General features: G+C 41.5%; 1 protein-coding gene across 2 annotated transcripts; it reads right to left on the bottom strand.

Moving 5' to 3' along the window:
- Positions 1-2,604: 2,604 nt before the first annotated feature.
- SLC5A3 (solute carrier family 5 member 3) lies at positions 2,605-10,639 on the bottom strand. 2 transcript variants are annotated; one of them, XM_009282961.2, is made up of 2 exons: positions 10,352-10,639; positions 2,605-5,785 (listed from the first exon to the last, which is right to left on the bottom strand). In XM_009282961.2, exon 2 carries the CDS (start codon positions 5,481-5,483, stop codon positions 3,342-3,344), a length of 2,142 nt encoding a protein of 713 aa, XP_009281236.1. In that variant the 5' UTR covers positions 5,484-5,785; positions 10,352-10,639; the 3' UTR covers positions 2,605-3,341. The 2 variants fall into 2 exon arrangements, 1 of the variants encoding a protein (XP_009281236.1); XR_657760.2 differs by lacking the exon at positions 2,605-5,785 and adding an exon at positions 9,935-9,969.
- Positions 10,640-10,924: the final 285 nt, after the last annotated feature.

Genomic DNA, 10,924 nt, shown 5'->3' with positions numbered 1-10,924 from the left:
AGAGGCTGGCATTAGGCAGAGAGTAGCACAGAAACACATTTTTAAATGACTTAAGAGAAAAAGCACTGGAGAAATAATTTGCTTAAAAGCTTCTTCACAATAACAGGTCTAAAGATGGGGGGGGGATGCAAAGTATTACTTTATTAAGAACCTGACTGACTGCCAATTACCACTGTGATTAATGCGGCAACTGGTTAGTTTAGCAAAAGTGAGAATGCATTAACTGGGAGATGGCGTATCTCAGATTCAACAGTCAAAGGCTGCTCCGTACATTTGCGAAGGATTCAGACTCCCTACCACAGCCAAAGGATAATTAGCGGATCTGACTGCAGGTATACTGCACAGGATACAGGCATCCTGCGTATTAACTCTTTAAACAGCGTTCTCTTTAAATAGCAAATGACTTGGGGGGGGAAGAGAGGAGGAAAAACGAGCTGGGAAAAGCCGTTATAAGCAAACCATTCTTCAGGTGGCAATAAAAGCCATGCCTTCAGCTTCATAACCACGTAAGGCACCCTGGGAAAAAAGCAAGCACGGATGAAGCAATGGCAGCCAAGCAAAAGGGTCCCTGAGCTAACCTGGCTTCACAGGTCAGGTGGCAATGCGTTTGTTAATATTGAGAGCAAAGAGGACCAGCCTGGAAAATCCAAGTACCAGTCACTGATAGAAAGACACGCCAAGTTACTAAGGGACAGTGCCTGGTACACGAGTCTCATTCCCTGTGCCAAATTAGGCATATTAGCCAGATCCCAGCCTTTTCAAGAAGATATTGTTGGACTGAGACTTATCATTATCCTCCACAAGTTATTATTTTTCATCCCACTAAGATCAAATTTTGCCCTAGATTACTTTATCCTGCATAGAAACAATTAACTACGTTTTACATCTTTCTTATAGTAGCGTCCTTCCCAACTCAGCCCACTAATGAATTAACTTTGAGATGCCATTAACATATTTCACATACGACAGTTTTACCATTAAAAAGGATTTAAAATATTTTTCTGAACGAAGCCAGCCACACAAACCATAAGAAAATGTGTCTTGTCACACTGGTATTAACATCAAGACTCAGGTACGGTAACTCTCCTCTTCTACATACATTGCAACACCACTCCTACACCTATTACTGTATTTCCAGTCAGAGTAGTCTACTTTCCAGCAGCAACAACTAAACAAAGTGGAGAAAGGTGGGACATCTTGGCCTCTGTTTAAAGTCTTGGAATTAACAGGATTCAATTGATTTAAAAACAAAACCAAAACAAAAAACAACAAAAATGGGAGTTAATAATTTTATCTGAAAATGTGTATTGTACATCATAGTACTAAAAGCTATTCGGACGGCCTGCAGCTTACAGCACCACTGTACTGGAAAGCAAACCTTCTCCAGCAGCCAACGGCAGGATTAACCCAAATTTCATCTCTACAGAACTATTTCACCCATAGGTATTGGTTCTTATTTATATTATTAAATTATACTGTGCCAAGGAAACATTTCTGGACCCTTGAATCAATGCTATTGAATTGTCAGCACGGTCCCTCAGACCATTTTTGGCCCAGCCAGTTCGTGCTCTCCCAAACAATTCCCCAGATGAGCTCGGGAGCAAAGACAACTGGAGGAATTATTTTTATGGGAAGCCTGGATATGACCACTGTCCTGGAGGGTAAGGGAGTTTAATACTACGAGTGCAGCCACACACCGTTGGCTGGCCTCTGCGCCCGAAAACAGGCCCTGACTTGGTTTAGCGTAGGGGCGAGAGCACCCAGGATGGCAGCACGTTCTCCTGCTTTACCAAGGGGGAAGTGGACCGAGCTCTGCAACCTTACGGTCTGCTGAGCTCCACCGACTTGCTGCACACGTCCTCCACACCTGGAAACTGCTCATCCCTGCCTCGGGCATCCATCCTTCGGGAGAAAAGAACCTCAGCATCTCGAGACCTACTGGTCGTCTGTGATCGCCTGGGAAAAGTGTCACTTTTTTTTGAAAAATCATAAGGGCAGACCTCAATTGCCGACACAGATTACGACTGCACGCATTCCTTTTCTCCTGGCACAGAATCCCTCAGGAGTCACTCCTTAAAAATAGAAGGTTTGACAGGGTGAAAGGGGAAGTGGGAGAAGACATGAGGCAAAAGGATTCTGGAAATAAGGACCACTTCCACCTCTTTCCCCCACTTCCCCTTCCTCTTGTCTTCCCACTTGTTTTTCCTCCCCTTACAGACTCAGTATGCAGCAGAGGTAGGGCTGCAGAGTATTTCCTTCTAGACATACACAGCAGAGGAAAACAGTTATTTTTCAGTGTGCTTACCAAACTGAAAACATGCAAAGTCTCACACTTCTCTTTTTCCCACATGGTAGAACCTACGTACAGATTTTTCTCTAAGAGGAGGCTAACTAATTATGTCCTAAAGATTTGGGGACTGAAGAGGCTGAATATATACTCCTCTATTTCAACATACTACAAAACCCAAATAAAGAGTATGCTTTTTTTACTTTCCCCTCTCCTCCATTGCCAGTTTGTCATCTCCAGGCTGTTGGTTCTTTTTTTTTTTTTTTTTTTTTAAAAAAAACTTTTTTTTTTTTTTTTTTTTTTTTTTCTTTAAATACAGCAACTTCTCAGTAATGGAATTTACAGTGGATAAAATCAAAGGACAAAAATTTTCTTACAGAGAAAAAAAAAGATAGAGAGCTACTAACAGCTATCATGTTTTAAGTGCTACAAGATGAGACAAAATATCATCCTGTTGTTGCCATAAAAGAAATGAGAAACTGAAAAAAAACTAGAAGCGGTGAGCAAAATTAAAAAGTGCTAAGTTGGCCAAGGTAATATAGCTGTGTTACAAAGAACAACTACACATCGCAGCCTTACATTTAAAAAAAAAAAAAAAAAAATCTTTCGACACAGCTTTAATCATTTAGATTTTACACATCGGTAAATGATTACTTGTTATCTGCACCCTAATGCTGACTGAGCTCTGTAACTGCCTGACTTCAAACACAGCCACCTGCCTGCCTTTGGTATATTTATACATGTATACATGGAAAAACAAAAGGTTAGTACTGCAAATGGAAAAAAAAACAAAGACTAAAGGGGAAAAAAGAAAAAGACATGACACGACACGTTCTGCCTTCAGCAGAGATAGGACAACATGTCTCAAATGATCTCTAAATAGGCTAAAGTTGAGTTGATCTTACAATTATAGCGTAAACAATGCCTGGGTTGCAGTTATGTTATTTGAAAAGAAAAAAACCAAAATAAACAAACAAAAAAAACAAACAAAATCTCCAGAGACCTGTATCAACTTCTGTATGTTTAGCCATACCCTTAAAAGTTCACTATTCACTCACAAAGAGAAATAGACAAACATGAATATTCCAAGCGAACAGACACAGACCAGTCCAGTATTTAGTAATAGTTTAACTTTTGGAGTCTCTTCCAGCATTTGTAAACAAACAGTCTCTTCCTCGATCTCCCGAACAGCTCTCTTGTTCATGTTTTTACTTTTAAAGCCACAGAACCAATCTATGAATTTCAAATGTCTCTCTCTATCATCAGTCTCTTCCTCGTGCTTTTTCTCCCCCATCAAAGCCGCTTGTCCGTTCGAATAACAATCAACTGGTGTCTCAACTTCAGAGTGACTCACAGAAATCACTGGGTTGCTGTCATCTCTGCAAGTAACCAGAAGATTGATATCCTCCGGCTTAATATTTTTAATATTTTCTTCCGATTTGCCGTTTGGAATGATATGGTTAGCGTTTTCATTGCACTTGAGGATGCTCTTTTCTTGCACTTTGTACAGCTCCCCCTTTGCGGCATTCTCTTTTACGTTCCTGTTTTTCACGGCCCAGAAAGTGGTCGTCCGAACCTGCTCCTTCGTGGGCGGAGGCGTGAGGAGGCTCACTACAAAGGTCACAATCCCAGTGATCCAGAACAGAGCTGTTGCAACATACATGTAATGGATGTTTTTGATAAAGCTTGGCCTAGTATCCGGCTGGTTACACTCCGGAGCACGATAGATAAACGCCAGTATCAACCGTATCGCTCCAAGAACAAACCCGGCCATTCCACCATAGAAAGCCCCCTGCTCATTGCAACGCTTCCAAAAGATACCCATAAGAAACAGAGCAGCCACCGGTGGGGTCAAATAGTCTGCTACCTCTTGAATATAAAGGTACATCTGACCACCTTGCATTTCTACAATTATCGGGACCCAGGCAATGCTTATAACTACCATGAACGCAACAAAGACTCGTCCTACAATCATCAGTTCTCTAGATGTCGCGCTCTTCCGAATGAGTTTGTAGACGTCAAGCGTGAATATGGTGCTGGCACTGTTGAATATCGAGTCCAAGTCACTCATCAGTGCAGCGATCATCACAGCCATCATCAGTCCCCGCAGACCAACCGGCACAAGTTTCATCACCAAACGTGGGTAGGCAATGTTAGAGCATCCAGCTCTGCTCCCGCAGACTTGAAAACAGTGTTCCGGATTAATGCAGGCGATATCATCCGCAAACAGTATTCGTGAAATCATCCCTGGGACAACTATAATAAACATCGGCAGCAACTTTAAGAAGCCTGCCATCAGAGTGGATCCTTTGGCATGAGCAATGTTTTTTGCAGCTAAAACTCTCTGAACTATGACTTGATCGGCACACCAGTACCAGACAGAAGCTGGGGTCTGTCCCAACAGAAATCCAGGCCAGGGAATGTCTTCATCTGTTGGCTCGCGCAACATTTTAAGAGCATCAGGCTTTGGGTCGACATTGCAGGAATTGGTATTGGAAATGTTGTAGGTTAACAAGATAGACGTAATATTTGGCGATGCTAACATGTACCTTCTTTTAACTTCTTCAAACCCACCAACCTCCGTAATACTTATGATCATAAGTGTGAGGGCACCAATAATCATAAGCAGAGCTTGAAGTGTGTCTGTGTAGATGACAGCCACAAGACCTCCAGTCACAGTCAACAGTGCAGTCATTCCAATAAGGAGGATAACTGACAAATAGAGGTTCCAGCCTAGAGATTCTTGAATAAAAAGTGCCCCTGAATACAAGTCAACTGAGAGTTTGGTGAAGATATAAAGAATTAGAGACAATGCTGCAAAATATATTTGAATTCTATGCCCTCCAAAACGCTTGGACAAGTATTCAGGCATGGTGTATACTCCCGACCGGATGTAGACTGGGACGAAGACCCATCCTAAAAGCTGCAAAAGCATTAAGGCGTTGAATTCCCATGCACCTACTGCAAATCCACTTGCCGCTCCAGATCCTGCGAGCCCAATGAAATGTTCACTTCCAATATTGCTCACAAATAAAGATGCACCAATAGCTACCCAGGTCATAGAACGCCCTGCCAAAAAGTAGCCACTTACGGTGCTCCGATTGTATTTCCACATGGCAAAAAAACCTATGCACATTACAAGCACGAAGTACAGTGCCACAATGGCAATGTCTGCTGTTTCCAAAGAAGCCCTCATTTTTGTAAACAAAATGACTTCGCACAGCTGACGTCCACTTCTCGCCCCCCAGCAAACGTCTTTTAAGCAACACGTGAACCAGTTAACATATATCAACACTGTGGATCAAATTCTTTGTCCCTTGGTTTGCTGTCCTGATGCTGGTGGTTGTGGTACATTTACTTTCTCCGCTTCTCAAATGGAAATTTGGAACTTAGCACGCACTTTTAATCCACATTCCACAAGAGCATCAGCCTTAACTCAGTTGATGTAGGAGAAATTCTTAGTTGCAGCTAAGTTTAGTGAGGCCTACTGTACCAACCCTGCAAGGCAGCAAAGACAAAAGACAAAGATTGAATTAGAGAAGAATTTCATGAAGTAATGAGAAAAAATTTGAAGTCTAGTAAAACAATGACTGAACACCACAGATTTTTTTCCCCCTTATATTTCCTACTGCATTTATGCAATCCATAATACACATAATTAAGTATTTGTGAAACTAAGTAGTAATGCCTTTTACAAGTCAACTTTCATGTTTACAAGTACCTTAAGGGACGCAGCAATTCTGGAGTATTAAATGACCCAAATTCCCCAGAACAAAGCAAGGAACAGAAATACATTTTTATTTTCTTTAGAGTCTCACAAGTCTACTTCTCAAGCCACTAAACAGGCCTTCCTCTTTCAAGCAATCTTACGGGGGAGGAAAAAAAAAAAAAAAAACAACAAACCCAAAACACAACCGCTAAGGAGCGTTAACCTGGCTAGTCATGTCCTGTATTGCTCTAGCACCACACCCCACAAATCTTGATAGATCCTGGCATCACATGCATGCACTTGAGACACCAGCTGGCTGCTAGAGCTAAAAATCGAAGTGAAGTCACAACGCTGTCAAAAAACAACATAAATTTAAGATCAGCTGAAGAACCAAGGTTATTCCGCAGGTTTTAAGCGAGTTTGCACCTGTCTGGGGTACAGATGATCACAGGGTTACATTTTACTATGAAAGCTCTTCATATATATCCCATGTAATCTAAGTGAAGAAAAAGTCCCACTCAAGCAAATGACAAAAGCAAAACTACACCTGACATCCGGCTTTAGGGTATTTCTGTCTGCCATGTGCCTTTTGATACCTACACCCGTGTGGTTTCAGGATTTTTTGGGAGCACCCTAGGCACAGGAGGGAGAACCGCATGGATTTGGGTAGCAGTCACAGTTGGTAGGATGCCAGTAAGCGCTGTTCCCAGCACCTTCCATCTGCATCCAAGCATGAAGAGGATGACTAACATCAGAGGTAGAAGGTTTTGAGGCAAAGCATACCCTGCCGCTCTATTCCTGAACCCCCAATCACACCCAATTCTTCCAAAGCATGTCAGGAAACATGTACTCATTTAGGCAAGCAGGATTGAAGCGCTCAAAGTGGAGGGAAGGGGATAATAAAAAGACTTGCTGGCAGACAACCGGACAGGTGGGAAAGGAAGGGGCACTGAAGAGCTACACACTGGCTCCTACCTCTGCCATGGAGATACGATGCTCCTATCTCCTATTTATGCCCTGGGAGGTATCATTTACCTATACCCACTCAAAACCATTTAATGGGTTTAGAGAGCACAGCAAGGGAAGAGAAGACCAAAGCAAAGAACTGGTTTAGTCTAAAGATCAGAACACAAATCTTTAGTATTCAAGATTATTACAGAAGAATAAGGAACAGAGTCTGACTCCATTCCTCTTTCCCACCCACTGGTAAAGGTAATTCAGGCACAAAAAAAATAGTTTTTCTGACCATAAGGTCTACCAGCCTTAGAAGTCTTATAAGCATCAGCTTCAGGCATTCCCCCTTCCACTTCATTTGCAGAAGTGCTTTGGCACTATGCTGAAGCTCACATTTCCCTATTAATTCATCTGTGATTAATACAAACACCCAGATAACATATTCTAGTATTTGGGTGGTTTCCTGTTTAGCATCCCTGTAGCATACTCGTTTTGTTTAAAAGAGAGTAAATAAAAACATTACGAATTCTCAGGTAGGCCATAATAAAAACTATAGTTAAGGTTGAAAATGCACACACTTCCCCCTCTGCCTTACTTTGTGCGTTACTGAAGGCAGCAACGGTGCTGATGTAAGAATGTGCACTTCTCATTAAGGCAGATATATTTTAAAAATAGCTTACAGCAAACCACAACTTCAGCCTTAAGGAGAAATTCACAATCATGTTATTCGTACGAGCTGGCTGTTTTTCAAGAGTAGTTCAGAATCAAAAAAGATAATAAGGGTTCCCCACCACCACCACAAACCCACATGAGAATACAGATATTCATTCTGCTGGAGTTATAGCCAATAACGAGAGACTATGGAGACATGGCACAAAATGGACTGATTACAGTAGTGTGCTAAATTTATCATGCTCATAAGCCTCAGACCACAGATGTATTTTAAATTTTTCCATAGAAGAATTCACATTTATCCCCACCCGCAAATGCAGCGGAAGTTAAATGGTCTATTAGTTTAATCCAACACAAAATTATAAACACTTCAGATCATATGATGCCATCAGATACAAGTATAATGTACTACTCAAAAGTGCTTAAAACTAAGAATAACACTTTAATAGTGTTGCGTCTTTTACTAGATTCAGCTAAATTTTCAAATGCAACTACATTATAATGTTTATACCAAAACTATAAATATTCTAAGGAAAAGGGAGGAAGAGATTTTACTCAGACACAGTGGAAAGAAGAAAAACTACTATACAGAAAATTAGAATAACGGGCAAGCTAAAGAAATAGTAATAACCGATATTTTCCCTCTTCTATTGTCCTGCTCTGTTACTGAAAAATGTTAAAGGCTTGAACTTTAGTTCACTTCCCACCATCTTCCCTGTAGGTTAATCAATGACCTTGCCAAAGCTATACTATACAGTAATATGCATAAATCACAAAAATATTTGTTAAAACTATGTCTATTTGCTACAAGAGATACCCAGCTCACAGTATGACTATTACAAGCATGTTCAATCCCTCTGAAAAGCGTGTAAGTAGAAGATGCAGCTGCCCTTGAATAAATTGTGACATTTCTCAGTTAGGATGCCTGCCAAACTACAATGGGCTCATTCTAACCAAAATAAACAATATGTGAAGTTTCTTGAGCATTTTGCACTGGGAGGTACCACCAGACCATGCATTTGAAATAAACAGTCTACAGAGACCTGAACCATCACCTTTGTAATCAACATCTGAATTTTGCAGGGTTCAGCTTGCTTGAGCAGGAAGGTGGGAAGTTTTCAGTAGCTGCTACAAATTTGCTGCACTGTCACTAAATTACTGTACTAAAGTAGCTTCTTGTACCAGTTTCTTATTAGACCTAATTCTAAAATAACCCTGGAACTTTTTTCATTACGAAAATGAGACTCGTCCCTCTGAACTTTCAGCAAGTTATGACTTTAAGTCTTAAGAAGGACTTTTGAGACGGCCCATGTGAGTTTAATCTCAAGTTATTAGAACAGCATACATTGTGGCACTGACAGAAAAAAAGACAGAAAGACAGCGCTGCTGCCAAGGACTGTGAATTTTTTTCCCTAAGGCTGTTTTCTGCATGGATCATATCAAAGACACAAAACAATGCGCTTCCCTCTTGTCTGAAGCTAGAGGGCTACAGCTTTGGTGAAACAATGCATATGTCTCTCCAACAGGCAGCCTGTCCTTTAAGGAGGAAAAAAAGTCTCAAGAAATTCCCTGAAGAGGTATTAGATAATGCGAAGCAGATTTAGGGTGGGATTTTTAGGAGAAATTTGTATGGTTGTTTTAAAGGAAAACTTTCTCCACAGTGCTTTTCTAGTAAGACGGGTCTTTAAATATGCCAGAATCAACCTGCTCCAGCCCTAAAGCAACTATTTGTTTTCTGCTCACTCTATTTCTCTTTGCAGCAGATGGGAAGTTTCTCAGTTGACCTCCCTTTTCTCTTACAGTTTAAGAATCAGTCCCAATGGCCAACACTTTAAGGGTTAATTTGAGGATGCAGATGCCCACATATCACACAGGAGTGTCCACTGCTATCATTTGTTAGTTAGCAAACTAAGTACATACTTAACTTTGCTCATAGACTTCAAAGTAGTTTTGAGATTCTTTCTTAGAAGCAACATTTTTCTTCTCCACCTTCTTCAAGCAGGGGTATGTTAACTCATACTGGTAGCATTTTACCTACTGAACAACTCACTTGCATGGAAGAAATGTACCCAGACTGCCAAGCTCAACACCTAACAATCTCCCTCCCAGAAAAAAAAAAGAATAAAAGTCTTATGCCTTGAGTAGGCCTGTACAATATTCAACCCCTCAAGTGTGTTGTCTGGCCTGCTCACACTGCAGGCTACCTACTACGGACACGCAAGTGAGCTCCTACCTGTCCACTGCTCCACAGTAAACACAAGGTTGTCCGAGGTAGCCTCTCTCTCAGGGGAAAAAAAAAAAAAAAAAAAAAAAGAAGAAAAAGCTTTGTTCCATTTATTGCAGCACTCTAGAACACAAAAAAAAGGAGCACAAATGTTCTTCATGGAATAGTTGATACATATCAACTTATCCTTATGTAGTACATGCCCTTGAGAAAGCAGGGGCTATCCTTGCCAGCTGCTCAACAGAGCCCTAGACAGCCAGGGCCGCAGTTTCAGGACTTTCCCTTGTAAAGCAGGAGCTGGGGCAGAGGAGCCAGGCAGGAATCCCACCTGAGACAAAGAGGGCACGTCATAGGAAGCAGGAAAGCTCAGAGGCAGAAGTTGACCTGTAGCATCTAACAAGTAACTTGAGTCAAGGTCCGGACTGGCATTCCCAGCAGCTCAACAGGCTGGAGTAGAAGAGTACCACATTTACAAGTTACCTGTACCAGCAGTGACCTGACTAACCTGTTTGCCAGATGTGCTCTGCTGCCCCAAAGTGGTACTGCATCAACGCTTCTGCTGGCCTTGGAGAACACAGGTGCCGCAGAGGCAACTCTATAAATCATCACTACCACAAAAGTCCAATTTGAGGTGCAAGGTTCAAGTCAGTCACTCAAAGCAGTTGGTGTGAACACATAACGCACTTTTTTTTTTGTCTGGGGTTTCAGGAATTGCTCCAGTTCTGGTCTTCATTTTACTGCAGCATCAGAAAAAGAAGCTTGCTCCACAATACATTCTTCTCGATTCTTTTCTAAAGGACTGCTGAAGAAGACATGAGAGAAATAAGTAACTTCACAGCATGCAGTTCAGCAGAAGAAACAGAGAACTACGCTGCATTTGCCAGTCAGAAATGTAATGCTAGCATGGACTATTACAGAAGCAGTTAGTGGAGTATTGTAAGGCCAGCTGAAGGACACTGTGACTGACAGTGTTAGAGTAGTAGATCAATTTAGTTGGTTTTGGTTTTAACCATTCTTCCCCCCCATCCCAAGTATATACACCTATTTAGGTCTCCCACCAAGTCACAAATTAAGGGGG

This window comes from Aptenodytes forsteri, unplaced genomic scaffold (genome assembly GCF_000699145.1).
Source record: "Aptenodytes forsteri isolate BGI_AS27 unplaced genomic scaffold, ASM69914v1 Scaffold2, whole genome shotgun sequence".
Lineage (NCBI taxonomy): Eukaryota > Metazoa > Chordata > Aves > Sphenisciformes > Spheniscidae > Aptenodytes > Aptenodytes forsteri.
Note: the sequence above shows the minus strand (reverse complement) of the source record. Positions and strands in the feature narration are given on the sequence as shown.

Excerpts from the sequence above, each read along its gene's own strand:
- SLC5A3 (XM_009282961.2), bottom strand. The coding sequence starts at position 5,483 with ATGAGGGCTTCTTTGGAAACAGCAGACATTGCCATTGTGGCACTGTAC.